General features: G+C 44.9%; 1 protein-coding gene across 3 annotated transcripts in view; it reads right to left on the minus strand.

The window, feature by feature from the left end:
- Window positions 1-1340: 1340 nt before the first annotated feature.
- Window positions 1341-17963, minus strand: part of SMAD2 (SMAD family member 2) — a 60506-nt gene continuing 43883 nt past the window's right edge. For 2 of the 3 annotated variants that reach the window (XM_034774200.1, XM_034774198.1), the window contains 5 exons: window positions 17698-17751; window positions 15834-16046; window positions 14278-14415; window positions 13973-14117; window positions 1341-3294 (listed from right to left, as the gene is read on the minus strand). In XM_034774200.1, the coding sequence (XP_034630091.1) occupies window positions 3171-3294; window positions 13973-14117; window positions 14278-14415; window positions 15834-16046; window positions 17698-17751 (674 nt within the window). In that variant the 3' untranslated portion in view covers window positions 1341-3170. The remainder of the gene's footprint in view (window positions 3295-13972; window positions 14118-14277; window positions 14416-15833; window positions 16047-17697; window positions 17752-17963) is intronic. The other variant, XM_034774201.1, reaches the window with a different exon arrangement.

The following is a 17963-nucleotide window of genomic DNA, read 5'->3' on the forward strand; positions in this document are numbered from 1 at the left end:
TTGCAGTGGCACTTAGGGTATATGGCTACATAACCCACAGCACTGAGCCTCCCAGCCTGGATCAACAGACTTGGTCTTGCACGGGTGCTTTGAAAATACCAGTGTAGACAGTGCTTTGAGCTGCAGCCTGGGCTGCTGTTCAGGCTTTGAAGCCCAATCTGCAGCCTGAGCTGCAACGTCAAAGCACTGTCTGTCTATACAGGTATTTTTAGAGCAGAAGTGCAAGCCCAAGTCAGTCAACTCATGCTGGGAGATTTGCTTGCCATGGGCTGTGTAGACGTATCCCGAGAAGTTCCAGTAAGAACTAGGGACTCCCCTTTGAGCAAGGCGCCATAGAAAGCTATAGCAAGAGAATCCCTGCTGAAAAGAGTTTACAATATAAATAGAGAACATATACAAAGGGAGGGGAACAGAGGCACGGAGATAAAGCTGTGTTGCCAGTGCTTACAAATTAAATTGCGAGTCTTAGGATATTGGATGTTTTTCTTGAAGTTACTGGAATCATGTACGTATGTGGAAGTCTAAGCTTTCATTTAAGCTCCACAGGTCCACTGATAAGTATTTGTAGGTTCCTTGTACACTGGATGGGAGGATGTGCCAAAAAAGTGACACTAATCAGGGTTACTGTAGTGTTCAAAATGAAGTGAGCAATAGTTGTGTCAAAGCTGGAAGGAACAAAAACTCAAATGTACAGCGTATGACCTTAGCATCAGGTCACATAGCTTATCCAAGTTTCAGACTATTCGTAAGTGTAATTTATGTGATGGCAAAAACATTGCGTCTTTCACCCAGAGAGTCACTCTTCTCTAGCTACTTCTCTGGAAAAAGAACCTCTGATCTAGTACTTATTATCCAATTTGTATTTGCCACAAAAAGTGACTTCCCCTTTTATTTACAGTTTGGAAAGTTTTCATTGTTAAATGTAGACTAAAGAAATCTGGAAGTTCTAAGCAGATGATACAAAACATGGTTAAGTATGACAGTTGGTCCAATAAAAGATATTACTTCAGATTTACCTTAAGCTCCGTCTAATACATAGCTAGCTAATCTCACATAGTGAGAATTCTCTTGCCATTAATTCTGGTTTCCTTGAATTTATTTCTCCCCTTCAACACAATACAGAAGATAGTAATTTTGCTTTTGAACTCATTTTGAATGCTGCATTACTTTATTTTCTCCTAAAAGGGGAGATAAGGCAGAAAACTCTAAAATGAATTAGAGCAAACTTGGGCCAGTGTGTATGTTGAGACTGAAATGACTTCTCTTCCATAAGATAATTCACTAAGTAGAGTGGTTGTGGGATATGGCCGCTGTCAAAACATTAATAAAAACCACCATCATGAGAATTAGAACTTTTATTAGTGTATTCACATATTAGGCAAATGCAACACGCATGAAGCTTATTTCTTAGGTTCACAAGTTCTACCAATACATTAGTCTACTGGTAAAACTACCACAAACTGGTAAATGCATTTCCAATTTTTAAAAATTGCCTGGCCCACTTTTTCAAGGCTTAATTTTTGGTATTGCTTATATGCCCTATTTATTATGGCATAAAAATATCCATCACTATCTTCGATTCAGTCAACTGATTAAAAGCTGTAACACTGGCCACATTTTGTTCTCAAAGCTAAATAGTCACTAGCTGTACTTACAAAGTACAGTACTAGTGTAATGAATGAAAGAATGGGGGGGGGGTGGAGAAAAACAGACAAAGGCAATCCTGCTACTGCCACAATAACAAAAGAATGACAGACAGCTAGATCACAAGATTGTTAGTAAGATGTATATTTTTCAAGTCAGAATAACCCTTCTATACAGTTTCCCAACCCGTCCCCAACCCAGACTTATTTGTAGAATATAATTCAGAATATTTTTAGTATGGTGCAGATGTAGTGTCCAAGGGTTCACAATAACATGCACTGTATTGAAGAACCTAAAAATCCTCCTTTGCTGGTCATACCTCAGCAACCACTATCCTAGAGGTTTTGCAGAAGCACCTACTTTTACAAGGCTCATTATTTCATAATGAATGCATATGATCTGGTATGTAACTAAGCCATACAAAGCCACTCAGATCAAGGAGTTTACATTCCATCACTAAATATGTTAAAAAGCTGCATCTATTTAAAACCTACATGGAAAAGTCTAGTTTATTCCTGGGGAAAGCTGTTTAAAGGTATTTGGGTTCAAAAATGAAACTCAAGATTTAAGTGACATCTATTTAAAATATAGGTGTAAGGGGTAAGCCAATAGCTTGTAGGTTTACATAAGTCTATTCAATGCTATATAAATTTTCATTTCATGAAAGAAAATATTTGCTCTTAATGATTTGAAGTACAAAAAAAAGTCACAAACGCCTCAGTGCCGGCAGTGTCAATGCATCTATTGCCGGCAACAGATGCATTACTTTGGATGGGGAGGGGGAGAAGTAGGTCCTAGTGTGATGGGTAGACTCAGAATTTACAATATAAATTCATTTTGGGCCCCATTAACTATACGAAGTATTTAAGATTTCAGAGATGAAACTCAGGCATTTCTTTCCCTTCCAAAGGAGGGATTTTCAAGAAGGCAGCAAAAAGTTAAGCTTTTTTCTACAAGGAAAGTCGGTTTTCCCCCCTCCCCCCCCCCTTTTTTTTAAAGGACAACTTTAAAACCTGCATATATAAAAAATATAAAAAGAATATAGGATTAGAGAGAACTTGGAATTTTATCAGAAGTTTGCCCAAAATTAAAAAGAGCACACATCTGTTTATGGGTACTAAAAATGTAGAACAGCACAATACTGTGATATTGGAGATCATGATACATTACCTGTACATATACGCAACTATTCATGTTATTGATAAACCTTTAGGACACTCAATTATACACCCAATGAAAACACCATTAAGAGTCTTTAGAACTGTCCCTTCCTCCTTCAGAAGGTATTTCTATACACTAAATTTTCATCTAGTATCAGAGTACAGGAACAGAATCCACAAGGTGCTTTAATTGATGAGACCTCAAGTGCTGTTTTTTTTTTTTGTTTTTTTTTTGTTTTTTAAAAACCTTTTTGAATAGTAAACAGTTCATGGGAACCACACACAAATACTAAGACAGACGAGCTGTTATATTAAGTCTGTTGACTGGACTTGATATTTAGCCCACTGGTAACAGAGGAAGGTGTTTTACGACATGCTGGAGCAGCGTACTGAAGGAGAGCCCATCTGAGTCAATACTTTGTCCAACCATTGTAGAGGACCATTCAGATGCAGTTCAATCCAGCAAGGAGTGCTTGTTACTGTTTGCCGTCTGGAGAAGAAAGAGGAGAAAAGACATTACCAAGAGACTTTGGAAACCTGTATGGGGGTGTTTCAAAAAAACAAAACGAGAGAGGACTCTAGCACTACAAAAATGAAACTTCTTTGCAAATATGTAAAAGATACACTTGTACCTTAGGGCTTCATATTAATCTCCACATACACCAAGATTAAATTGGCTTTGTGGCTTTTGTTCCAACTGTCATATTAAAAGGAGATCAGCTTTACTTGTATATAGATTTATTTTTAAAACCAGATTGTCCATCCTACAAACTCAACCTGATACCCATATTTGAGTCAAGCTGATATTTAACTTCTCAAACTCACTAATATTAAAAAGTCCTGAAGGTGACATTAAGCACACAGGAAAAAGCTTAAGTAACCCCCTTGCCTTCAAAGGGTTTGCACAGGTAGTTGACTGGAACTCAACAAAACTATTTTATTATTTATGCACAAGGACTAGAACAGAGCCAATACAGCTAAGTAGTAGTAACACTCAACAGAAGGTCCTGTGGCACCTTTAAGACTAACAGAAGTATTGGACCATAAGCTTTCCTGGGTGAATGCCCACTTCTTCAGACGCAAGATCTTGCGTCTGATGAAGTGGGCATTCACCCACGAAAGCTTATGGTCCAATACTTCTGTTAGTCTTAAAGGTGCCACAGGACCCTCTGTTGCTTTTTACAGATTCAGACTAACATGGCTACCCCCCTGATACTTAGTAGTAATACTGTAACCAAAAGGAAGTGTCAGATCTGCTGATTATAAAAGTTGCTGCAGAGAAAAATTTAAGGAAGCTGTGCTAGATTTTGTCAGAAACAAGTGCATCATAACGGAGCGTGTGGTTACACAGGTTAAGTGTTATCTTACAGAAACACCAAACATCACCTCTGCTGATTTCCTGTAACTTCTCTGTAGTGTATTTTAATTTCCTCAAACAACTTCAAAATTTTATACTTATATAATAGACTAGGGTAATGTGTATTTTTCCACATGGCAAGCTTTTTATTTATGGCACTCTGTTGCTGAGGCCTCATTAAATTTTTAAAGTAATAATCTCAACCCCCAACACTCCTATTTTAGAGACCTGCTATTCAAAGAGGTTCTCTCAAGTAATTTCTTAAGAGAAAAAGGTGGTATCCAAGTACAGGATGTACTATACCGGAGCAGTTATTTCACTTCACAGGTCTGTAGGAGATCAGGCCTTGAGTGGGTGGGGGCCAGACTCACAGGGAAATCCACAAGAGTTTTCCTGACCTAGGACTGCAGGATTAGGTCCACTGTTGCTAAGTAGTTGTATAGATTTTTTTCCTGGTATTTATAGCTACCTTACACTCAAAACGAGGAGTCATAATGCAACAGAGCCAGCAGTTAAGCAAGCAATCCTGATGCCTTCTACTTTTGTCACCAGGAACACCACTACCAGTTTACAACATGCTTTTTTCTAACTTTATTTGTATAAATAAGAGGAAGTGTAAAAGCAGAAAAAAGTTATTAGACCAGCATCCCAACAGACGAAGGTGATATTTATTGTGATTTTACATTCTGTAGAAGAAATGAGGCAATGTCCACCCTCTATCAGAGTGCATTCTGGACTACTTCGCCATCTTGATACTACATATTTATGCCAGAACAAAACGTTCCTGGCATAAAAATCTCCTCTCTCATCTCAAGGAAATACAATCCATTTAGTCCGAAGTCCTCTTTAAAACAGAACAGAAGTTCCATGTAGCCCATTACTAGATCTCCTCAACTGGACTACCTTTCTTCAAATAAAAAGGTACTAAAATTGGACAGCGAGTTCATGTGTTCTAACCTGGGCCCTATAATTGCTTCTTTGGATTCATGCAACACATACAAACCATCATGTCAAGCAAAGAAAGTAAACATTTTGTCTACCAAAACAGCCAGACCTACTACCAGACGGAAATGCGTTAATGCAAGCTTTTGTTGTTGGGTTAGGCACTGATTCATCCTTGACCTTCCAGGGATGTAATTTTGGAAGTTTCACAAGGCTGATAAATTCTACGTAATTTCATCATCTTACATTTAGGACCTCAGACCACTTACCTGAATCAAGATTATCCTGTATAGCTGTAAATATCCTCCTGCCTTAACTATACCACTTAGTGTCATCTACAAGTTCCATAATTTAAGTATTGCAGACAACCCCAAGAGACTTCTCCAAGGCCAATCATTTACATACAATCCTGTTTTTACTTTTACCTACAAATAGTCCTAATTCACCTTTGTTAACTAGCCCATAAAAAACTGGCAATGGCTTAAATTTGCTACTAGACAACATATATTAGCCAGTTATCTTGCTTAGAAGTGTTTATTATCCATAAGCCACCAAGAATTTAACATTCTTCTGTCAGACATACAGATTCAGAGAAACTAGATTAGCATCCTTTCCTTTTCAGTAAGGAATAGTTACTTAGCCACTCTACCAATAGCTCCACTGGATCTTGCAGACCCAACTTTTCTTAGCCATCTAAAATCTCACACACACACACACACACACACACACACACACACACACACACACACCCTTACCACTGCAACCTTCTGCACACCCTTCTCTCTTTATGAAGCTCCTGTGTTGCTTCAAGTTTTGGCTCTCTGTAGTTTGAACACTATTTTTAATCTCATTTAGCTATACTGATTTTAATGTTGTATTTAAATGTGCTTTAATGTACACAATCCCTTTGAGCCAACTCCCAGCTCTAAACTTGGGCCAGTTTTCCCTTTAATTTACCTCTTGCTAACAGAAGGAATAAACTGGAAGTGCATGACTCAAATTTCTCATTTTATCTCAGATCCCGATCTGAAACATGGGACGGATCCATTTATAAACCCAAATGATGACAAAGCATCAGTAGAACCTAGGCAGCATTAAATATACACCTTCAAAGCCTGAAATAATTCCATTTTATAGTAATTACATATTGTAGAGATGTTTCATATATCAATTCCCTATTCTTTCTGTGGAAAACTTCAGACATTTGAGTTTGTTTATTTTTAAATTAATCACACACCTCTCTCCACAGGGACAAAGTAATCCAAATTTTTCTGTAGAGCTTCTCAGCTCATATAAATCAGATGCTGTTTGTCCTGAATTCCCATATTGTACTTTATGAAGAACCCTTTCCTCTATAGATTTAATTTGCCCTAATAGAGAACATAACTGAAATAAATTCAACAGTGAATAAAAAGGAAAACATTTTCCATTCATAAAACTGTTCTTACAGTTTTACTACACACATACAAAGTTATCGTATTCCTGCATAGTTAAGTTTTCCACAATGGGTTCCAAACTCTTTCCCATCTCTCAAATGTGAGTTCTCTAGCTGTTTAATTCTTTATAATACACTTATTGAAAGAGTCATTCCAAATTTATGTCTTGGTTACCACCATTTGAAACCAACATCACATCTTAAGCAGCTTATTACATTCCATATGGAGCAGCACTGAGACACAATGGCTTTATGTAGATCTTACAAAAGGCAAGTAATCACAGCACAAACTTCAAAGTCACTAGATGGTGGACAGTGGTTCCACCACAGTAAGCAAGATCAGATGCAAGAAGTTAACTCTAATTTCTAGAACATCACACTTTTAGCAGAAAAGCTAGTTTCCTGCAATGCGAGAAATTAACATAGTGATCCATAAAGGTTTGAGAACACTCTCACTCCCAGTGAGAGCCAGAAGAGTACCCAGAAGCCATCTACTACAGGACAGGCCCAACAAAGAAAATAACAGAACGCTACTAGCCGCCACCTTCAGGCCCCAACTGAAACCTCTCCAGCGCATCAAAGATCTACAACCTATCCTGAAAGATGATCCCTCACTCTCACAGATCTTGGGAGACAGACCAGACCTTGCTTACAGACAGCCTCCCAACCTTAAGCAAATACTCACCAGCAACCGCACACCATACAACAAACACACTAACCCAGGAACCTATCCTTGCAACAAAGCCCGATGCCAGCTCTGTCCACATATCTATTCAAGTGACACCATCATAGGACCTAACCACATCAGCCAGACCATCAGGGGCTCGTTCACCTGCATATCTACCAACGTGATATATGCCATCATGTGCCAGCAATGCCCCTCTGCCATGTACATTGGCCAAACTGGACAGTCTCTACACAAAGGAATAAATGGACACAAATCTGCCATCAGGAATCATAACATTCAAAAACCAGCGGGAGAACACTTCAACCTCTCTAATCACTCAGTGACAGACTTGAAGGTATCAGTTTTGTAACAAAAAAACTTCAAAAACAGACTCCAAAGACACTGCTGAACTCGAATTAATATGCAAATTAAACACAATTAACTTAGGCCTAAAACAGACTGGGAATGGTTGGATTTTTTTTCCCCCCATGTTAAGTTCTCCTCACACCTTCTATGGGTCATCTCGATTATCACTTCAAAGTTTTTTCTTCTGCTGCTACTGATAGCTCAATCTCAATTGATTGGCCTCTTACAAGTGGTATGCGTACTTCCACCTTTTCATGTTCTCTGTATGTATAAATATCTTCTGTCTGTGCATTCCACTCTATGCATCTGAAGAAGTAAGCTGCAGCCCACGAAAGCTTATGCTGAAATAAATGTTAGTCTCTAAGGTGTCACAAGTACTCCTATTCTTTTTACCTTTTCTGTAACTGGTTTTCTTTGAGATGTCTATTCCACAATGCACGTGGCGAGCACGCACACCTACTGGTGCCGGAAGTTTTTCCCCTAGCAGTACCCATAGGGGAGCACCCTAGCGACCCCTGGAGTGGCGCCTCCATGGCGCGGCATAAGGGGCGCTGCGCACTCCCCTCACCCTCAGTTCCTTCTTGCCAGACAACTCCGACAGAGGGGAAGGAGAGCGGGATGTGGAATAGACGTGAGCAACACATCTTGAAGAACACCAGTTACGGAAAAGGTAACTCTTTTCTTCAAGTTATTGAACATGTGTATTCCACAATAGGTGATTCCAAGCTATATCTGTTGGAGGTTGGAAGGAGTTCAAACTCTCGGCAGGGAGAACAGTCCTGCCAAACCCAGCATCCTGCCTGGACTGAGAGAAGACCAAGTAGCAGCCCTACAAATGTCCTGAATGGGGACATGGGCCAAAAAGGCAGCTGACGAGGCCTGTGCCTAGTAGAATGCACCTTCACAATTGGTGGCGGAGGGATTCCCAACAGGTCATAACAGGTACGGATGCACAAGGTGGTCCAGTTGGAGAGCCACTGAGTGAAGACTGGCCGACCTTTCATGTGCTCGGCCAAGGCGATGAACAGTTGCGAGGACTTTCTGAACGGCTTAGTCCGCTCCAGGTAAAAAGCCAGAGTCCGTCTCACATCCAGGGTGTGGAGGTGGCGCTCCTCACTGGACGCATGGGGCTTGGGGCAGAGGACCGGCAGAAAAATGTCCTGACCCATTTGATAGGTGGAGATCACCTTCGGGAGGAACGAAGGGTGTGGGCGGAGCTGGACCTTATCTTTATGAACACCATGTATGGGGGCTTGGAGGTCAGGGCCTTGAGTTCCAAGACCTGCCTAGCCGACATGACCGCAACCAGGAAGGCCACCTTCCACAAGAGGTGTGACCAGGAGCACATGGCTAGCGGCTCAAACAGGGGCGCCGTGAGACGGGCCAACACCAGGTTTAGGTCCCACTGTGGGACTCAGGGCCTAACATATGGGAAGAGACGATCCAACCCCTTAAGGAATCGGCCAGTCATAGCATGGGAGACTACCATGTGACCCTGCACCAGCAGACGGAAGGCCGATATGGCCGCCAGGTACACCTTGACTGATGAGGGCACCAGGCCCTGGACTCTAAGGTGAAGGAGACAGTCCCGAATAAGCTGGATCGGGGTGGCCGCTGGGGAAACGCCCCGCCCATTCGCCCATCTGGAAAACCAAGACCACTTTGCCAAGTAGGCTCGGCAAGTGGAGGGCCACCTGCTTTCTAGGACGACGCACGGAACCCCTTCCAAGCACGTCCTTTCCTCCCTACCTAACCGTAAATGGTGGACAGCCACTAGGTTGGGGTGGAGGAGGCTGCCCTGGTCCTGGGAGAGCAGGTCTGGGTGGGACGGCAACAGCCACAGCGGGGCGACCACCAGGCCCATGAGGGTCCCGTACCAATGCTGCCTGGGCCATGCCGGGACAAATCAGAAGGATCCAGGCCGTGTCCGTCTTTATCTTTTCCAGGACCTTGTCGATCAGCAGGAATGGGGGAAAGGCATAAAGAAACTGGCTTGACCAGGACAGGAGGAAGGCATCGGAGATAGCGCCCCATACCAGCCCTCCCCAGAGCAGAACCGGGGACAGCGATTGTTCTGCCGAGTCGCGAGAAGGTCCACCCAGGGAGTTCCCCACACTTGGACCACACTTGGAAAAGTCTGTGCACCATCTCTGGGTGGAGAGACCACTCGTGCTGAGAGGAGAAGTCCCTGCTCAAGTGATCCACCCGCGCGTCCTGGGTGCCCAGCAGATGGAAGGTCTGTAGGCAGATGGTGAGGGCTATACAGAAGTCCCACAGCCTGAGGGCTTCGTGGCAGAAGGCAGAGGATTGGGCCCCACTTTGCCTATTGATGTAGAACATGGAGGCTGTGTTGTCCATGAGGACCCTGCCCACCCAGCCCTCCAGGTGCGAGCGGAAGGCCATGCACACCAGCCATACCGCCCTGAGCTCCTTGAAGTTTATGTGGAGGGTCAGATCCTGAGCCGACCACAGACTTTGGGTCTGAACATTCCCCACATGGGCCCCGCATCCCAGGTCCAAAGCGTCAGACACCAGTTCCAGCGACGGGGCCCTCCCCCGAACGGGATCCCTTGGAGCATGTTTCTCCGGGAGGACCACCACTGTAGGGAGATGATCACTGGCTCGGTCACCATGAGGACTTTGTCTATCCTGTCCCTGGCCTGGGAGAACCCCGAGGCCAACCAGAGCTGGAGGGGCCTCATCTTGAGTCTGGCGTGATGGACCACATACGTACACACCGACATGTGACCCAAGAGCTGGAGGCATGCTCTAGCTGTTGTCACCGGAAACCTTGTGACCGTGTCGATGAGCCCCTTCAGGGTCTCGAACCTGTCCGGTGGGAGGGAGGCTCTGGCCGACGAGATGTCCAGGACCGCACCAATAAACTCTATGCGTTGTACCGGGACTAAAGTGGACTTGGAGTTGTTTACCAATAGGCCCAAAGTGGTGCATGTGGACAGAAGGAGTGCCACGTGATCCTGCACCTGCGACCGGGAGCTGCCCTTGACCTTTCATCCAGATGGGGAAGATCTGGACTCCCCGGCGCCTGAGGTAGGTTGCCACCACCAACGTACATTTCATGAATACCCTGGGGGCAGTGGATAGGCCAAACAGGAGGACCTTATATTGGTAGTGTTCCTGTCCCACCGTGAAATGGAGGAAGCGTCTGTGGTCCTCGAATATATGAATGTGGAAGTATGCATCCTGCAGATCGAGGGCAGCATACCAGTCCCCGGAATCCAGGGAGGGGATGATGGAGGCCAGGGGAGACCATGCAGAACTTGAGCTTCACTATGTACTGGTCCACGATGGACCTGAGCCCCCCCTTTGGCCTTCAGGATAAGGCAATAGCACCCCATGCCTTTGAACTCCCCCAGTACCACTTTCACCGTTCCTAGGCCCAGGAGCTGTGTCCGTTTCCTCCTCTTCCCCCCCTCACCACCCCGGCGCTCAAGAAGAGCCTCATGCCAGGGGTCCCCCAGGAGGGACGAGGGGTGGTTGGGCAGGAAGGAAGTAAACTGGAGGGTGTAGCCCCGGGAGATGGTGTTGAGGACCCATCGGTCCAAGGTCAGCTGCGACCACTCTGGGAGGAAAGCATGCAACCGATTGGAGAAGGGAAGCGTTATTGAGGGTGGATCCCTGATGAGAACTGGATTTACTGAGTGGACCCCTGATGACCCCGGGCGTCCTGTTAAAACTCCCTTTTCCCTGCTTGCTTGCCCTTGGAGGACCTAGGCTGAGGGGCAGGCCAAGACTGCCTCTGTGGGAGCCTCTTACAGTCCCGCGACTTCTTATAAACGGTTTCGTATTATGAATGGGTGGCCTGAGCGGGAGTCTGCTGCGGCTTGAACTTAGGTTTAGCCAGAGCCGGAACATAGAGACCCAGAGTCTGGAGAGTTGTGCGGGAGTCTTTGAGGCCATGCAGCTTTGTATCCGTTTGTTCCACAAACAGGGCTTTGCCGTCAAACGGGAGGTCCTGCAGGGACGTCTGCGCCTCACTGGACAGCCCAGAGAGCAGGAGCCACGATGCCCTTCTCATGGACACCGCGGAGGCCATGGACCGCGCGGCCATGTCCGCTGCATCCGAAGCTGCCTGCAGGGTCGCCCTGGCAGCCGCTGTGCCCTCCTCCACCAGCGCTTTGAACTCCTTCCTGTCGCACTCCTGGAGGGAGTCCTCGAACTTGGGCAGGGAGCCCCACAGATTAAACTCATACCGGCCCAGGAGAGCCTGGTGGTTCGCCACCTCTAACTGGAAGCTCGAGGATGAATAAATTTCTCTTCCAAATGAGTCCAGCCTCCTTGAATCTTTATTTTTCGGGGTACAGGCTGGTTGGCCCTCCGTTCCGTGTGGTTGACCGACTCGACCACCAGGGAGTTAGGAGCAGGGTGCGTGTATAAGTATTCATGCCCCTTGGCAGATACAAAATACTTGGAGATGGGGGCCAATGAGACCAGGGTTTGCCACAGGGCATCTGAAATTTTCACCATCCCTTCGCGGAGAGGCAAGGCCACCCTGCCCGGTGCTGAGGAGGACAGCACATTAAACAGGGAGTCCAAGGGCTCCTCCATCTCTTCTGCTTGGAGGTGGAGGCTTGATGCCACCCAGTTTAAGAGTTCTTGGTGGGCCTTAAAGTCCTCCTGCGGGACAGAGGGAGGAGGAGCTGTAATCGTCTCATCCGGGGAGGGTGAGGAGGCCAGCACGGTACTTTGTGTGTCCACCGGAGGGTCCACTACCTGGTTGGTCTCTGGGAACAGTGCCAAGGATGTACGTCCTACCAACTCCTTCCTCGGAGATCTGGAGAGGGAGGCAGCTGGTCCTTCTGAGGCTCTGGCCACTGAGCGAGCCCCCACCACGGGCTGTGTCGGGGGCCATGGTGCCCACTGGTACCAGTGGGCCGGCCACGGAGCCCAGTGCCACTGTACCTGCTGTGGCACCGGTGAAGCCGGCTGTTAGGCCTGGCTGGCCTGGCCCATCGATGGACAACTACGAAGGCTGACATATGATGTGCCGTTGTCCCTGGACCAGGAGGAGCGGCGGTGCCGGGAGCAATGCCGACCATGGGACCGGTACCGTCAGTAACAGCTGCTCCGTGATTGGCTACGGTGGCTGGACCCACGACGGCGAGACGACGGCGATCAACGCCCAGGGCTATGGGGGCGGTGCCATGGCAGGGTCCTGGAGCGAGACACCGAACGGGGACGACGACGAAGTTCGTGCAGTGACCGGCTGCAATAACCCCTCCGAGACAAGGGCCTTTGGCGACATCTGCCTCAGTCCTGTCAGTGTTTGCTCCTCGAGGCGGATCGGTGCTGAGAGTCTCGGTCAGATGGAACCCAGACAGCCTGGTGGACTTCGAGGGCGATCCACGTGGATTTTGCCCTGAACGGACGCTGGGCGGAGAACAGCAGCAGGAATGTTCCCTTGACCAAGACCGGTACCAAGCCGGGGGTGACTGCAGCGATCCCAGCGGTGGCTTGCCTCAGGAGCGCAGGGCCGACAGCGGCGGTACTCCTGGTACTGGCATGAACATAACATCCCGGGCCACCTGCAGGACCTCCGGTGTGGAGGGCATCCAGACATCCGGGGCGGCCTGCTCCGAATAGGCCAGGCTACTCCGCTCGACCTGAGTCGGAGGCCTAGAGGCCGGGGTGGAATCGAGGATTGCTCAACATGGGTCTAGCCTCTGTCCCGGGTTTACTACGGGTGCTGCGGCGAAGAAGGCCTCTTCCTATCCTTCTTGGCGTGCCCCGTGGACGGGAAGCGGTGCCGACTAGTCAATAGCGCCGAAGGGTCGCCGCTGACTCCATCAGAATAGCCCAGAGCCTAAAGTCCCTTTCTCTCTAGGTCTGAGGCTTAAACGACTTGCAAATCTTGCAGCGATCGCTGAGATGGGTTTCCCTAAACAGTGTAAACAGACTGTGTGTGGATTACTCACTGGCACAGATTGCCTACAAGTGTTGCATGACTTAAAACCTGGGGCACAGGGCAGACCCCAGCCCGAGCGCTCTAACTAGACTAACTACAGGTACTATACACTGAACAAACGCAAAGCTGGAGCAGAGCAGTTCCGAAGCACCTTCACTGACAGCAAGAAGGAACTGAGGGTAGGGAGAGGCGCCACTCCAGGGGTCGCTATGGCTCTCCCCTATGGGTACTGCTAGGGGAAAAACTTCTGGCACCGGTGCACATGGTGAGCATGCACACCTATTGTGGAATACACATGAGCAATCACACGAAGAAGAAACATAATTGTATTCTCTTGTTTTATTTGCTGACAGTATATTCTTAACGGTGGTGGCAGTCTAATCATCTGCCTTTCAAGCTGGGGCATTAGTGAGACAGGAGGAAGGGGAGAAAATTGATTAGAGTAAATTTAAAAGTAAAAATGAATGTTTCATACCTGTATTCAGCCCCCCATCCTTTAACAAAACTCATTCTTATGGTACACATTCTAGTTAGCTGATACACTGCTTCAAAACCCTGATTCACAGATTGGGCCAGAAGAGCAGCAAATTCCTGGTTATTAAAGATCTTCAGGTTGCATCCTACGAAGAGAAAAAAGTTTAGAAAACTACAGCCTATGGATACTTGCAGGCTTTCCTAAAAGGGCAATGTGAAGAGTCAACTTCTAGAAGTTAATAGGAAGACAGTGCATTTAAATTTACTCGATTTCTTGGTTAGTATGCCTTGTACTTGTGCTCTTACCTGGTGGAATTTTGCACACCGTTGCAGGATGCCAGCCATATCTTTGATTACAATTGGGGCTCTGAACAAAGATTGCGCTATCACTTAGGCACTCAGCAAAAACTTCCCCACCAATGTAATACAGACGCACTCCCCTTCCTGAAACAAGATTAGTAGAAGCTTCACTTACGATATGATCTGAACTGGTTGACACATTAGAAGACTGATTTATTTCACTGAGGGCCAACTTTTTCCCCCCCCCCCCGAACTGCAAGGTGAATCAGTTAAGCTGGCAATATGGCCATATTGCCAGCTGACACCTGTAGTGAGAGCAGGATGAGGCTAAGAAAAATTCCTCCTCCCACAACCCTAGAATGTGTTGTTCTTGAATGAGAAGAAAGTCTTGTTCTTGACAAGAAATTTTTTCTTCCTTTTATTTAGTACTTTGAGACAAAGCAATCAGAATCAAAGTTTGAAGGCAATGTTGATTCCTCACATACTCTCTCTCTCTTGAAGCAATACTTGCAATTAAAACAAGTAGATTAACTTTCTTATTAAATCTTGTTCATTTTAGTATAAATACTAGGGTGGTAGGTGAAGCAGCATGTGCCACAATACTCTAAAGAAGAACAAGGCTCATGGATAGTCCGCTACTTTCTCTCACCTCCAAGGCCTTCCTCACTGCATAGACTCCTGCCCCATCCCTACCCCAGTTTGTCAAAGGAGTAAGAGCACAGGCACCACAGGACTTCATTTGGCTCTTACGAAAAGGCAGCCTCTTCCTGCTCATCCTTAATATGAGCTAGCTCTCCTGTCTAGAAAAATACCTGATCTGAATTAGTTATTTTCACAAGAACAACATACATTAGAAATAGCTTGCCATTAGAAATATATTGTAATAGCTCATTCAGCAAGGAGACACTATGAAAAGTGATCTTTATTTTTTGTAATTCCATTTTTAAAAAAATATATTTGCTTATTGTTCTAGGGGTTCCCAATTGGAATTTTTGTATTGACAGTTTTGCTTGAGCAGTTAAATTGTATGCTGGTAGTTCCCAAAAATCTAAAGTTTTCAAAAATAACTGACTTTTAAACCACAATTGCTTTTTGAAAGTTTTAACTTAACATGAAAGATTTCACAAAAAATCCACATTGAAATCCAGCAAAATAGAAGTTTAAGGTTTGCAAGTCAACTTCTGCCCCTCCCCCACCCCCAACAGCTCTAATGAAAGGCCAGAGTCAAGATGGTATGCTGCAAACTTCAGTAACTGTTCCTGTGAAATTTTTAACAATGTCAAATTAATTAGCACAGTTTTAAGACTAGTTTCAGCTTTATCTGGAAGTGGTAAATTGTCTTTTTACATTCCAAAAGGTAGGCAAGAATACAACACAATTTAGTACTGCTAGTATTTTATTAAATATTGCTTGTTTAGTTTATTGTTCTGATTTAATAATTTCCAAGTCCTATGCTGATCCAATTTAAGTTGTAACACTCAGAACTTAGCAAAAAACACCCAGATCTATTCAATTAAGTGCCATTACCCTTAAAGAGAGAGTTACAAGATTTAAGAATATACCTATGTGTCGCCTTGTCATTTCCACCGTGGCATTTCTGTTAACGTTGGAGAGCAAACCTAGACAAAATCTTTCTGAATTTGATGGATCTGTAAAACCATCTACAGTCAATGAAGGCTGTGATGCATGGAAGGTTTCTCCCACTCTCTGATTCAGTTCGTAATACGCTATTGAACACCAAAACGCAGGCTCTGAATAAGTAACTGGCTGTAAGTCTGAAAACAAGAAAAAGTGAGAATTCCTGTGATAATGAAACAGATGTTTAAAAATATATAGTTATTGATTCAGGTTGATTTGTCTTGGCAATAGCTCATGAGCTATAATCAATCAGTAACTAAGTTTTCATTTTCCATAGATCATGCAGAGAGAATTTGCTCCTCACAGTCCATATTCTGCATAGGAACATAAAAACTGTTATACTGGACTAATTATCTGTCCAGTATCCTGTCACTGAGTGGCAAGTAACAAATGCTACAGAAATAGTTATGGGATAGCCTGACCACAAAAAAAAGTTTCCTCCCAAGCCAACCTATAACTATTGGTTGTTATGTCCTGAAGCAAGTGTTTTTAATATCCCTTCATCACCACACACCCCCTCCTCCCCAGGTCCTCCCCTCCCCCGAAGTATGTACTGTAACACTGAGCTACTCCTGATATCCATATGAATGGGTAATGCCTTATCAGTTTTAAAACTATTGCTTTTTAAAAGTAATATCCTCTTATCCTTGTATTATGAAAAGTTAATAGAAGCTCCAAATGTATCTTCCATATAAAATCCTTATATACACTTTTATAACGTACAGTGTTTGTCTCTGAGAACAAGCCCATCCCTTCAATCTTTCGATTAGTTTTTCCATGCCCCTAGTCATTCTGACCCATCTCTAAACCCTCTAATCCAGGTGAGGGAACACCCCCACATAATCATTGCTTACTCAGTAGATTTGAGCAACTGCTGTTTATAACTGAGGAAATAAAGAGTGGGGTAAAATTGTATCCAGTAGAGTTTTAGTTTACAATTCTACGTTGAATGTCCAAAACACAGGGCCACTGATAAGAATATTGGGGTCTTCGGGAGAAACCCTTGCCTTTCTACACTGTCCTATTTGACTGTTAGTTTTCCCCTTCTAGCCTCTTCCTCACCACCCAAATCTCTTCCCTTGTACCTTCCGAGTCATTGCCCAGAGTTATTTTTCCCATTTTCACCTTCAGAGATTGCTCTTCCCAACACAGCTTCTCTTGATTTTCCTGCCACATGCCCTTCCCCATGCCTGGCCAAGCCAGGCGAGTCTGTGATCCTTTGTAATTCTTCCTAATAGCTATGCAGCAAACAGCTGAGGACACCTCAGCAAGACAGAGGTGGGAGGAAGCAGCTGTTCCCTTGTAGTCACAGGTGACACTAGTGTGCAAGTGCACTAGCATACTAAAGCAGCAGTGTGATAGAGGTCAAGTCTAGGTAGTTACTACAGTGCTGGAGAGATTTTTGGCAGCCCCTATTATCTGGCAGCTATATGTATATGGAAACATTACAGCTACCAACTGACATCTTAAGTAATTTATTCTTACAAGTAAAATTCCCTTCCTGCTCCCATCATTCTTGCATAGCCTCAGCCATTCTACCCTTTCCCAAGGTCCCAGCAGTTACAAGAAGAGTACCACACTTATTTTCATTTAACATCTTTGCAATTAAACCTGAGTTTTAGCAAAGATACCATTAATGAGAGCTAACCATGACACTGCTTCCTTCTAATACAGAGTCCACCCTTCTGTGAATGATCAGCACCCAAAAAAAGGAAAACGACTTATGTTGATACATATAGTAAGCACACAATTTAGGAAACAGTTAAAAGTGAAGTATTTCCAGCTTACCCAGGCTATGATTAACTGGGGAGAGAGTACTAGGAGATAGCTCTGCTGGAGATCCTGTAGAAATAATTGAGAATATTTTTATATCATTTTAATCAGAAAACTGGTTGCAAGATTTCAGATATCAGAGGGGTAGCCGTGTTAGTCTGAATCTGTAAAAAGCAACAGAGGGTCCTGTGGCACCTTTGAGACTAACAGAAGTATTGGGAGCATAAGCTTTCGTGGGTAAGAACCTCACTTCTTCAGATGCAAGTCATCTGAAGAAGTGA

The sequence above is a fragment of the Trachemys scripta genome, chromosome 6 (assembly GCF_013100865.1).
Source record: "Trachemys scripta elegans isolate TJP31775 chromosome 6, CAS_Tse_1.0, whole genome shotgun sequence".
Taxonomy (NCBI): Eukaryota; Metazoa; Chordata; order Testudines; family Emydidae; genus Trachemys; species Trachemys scripta.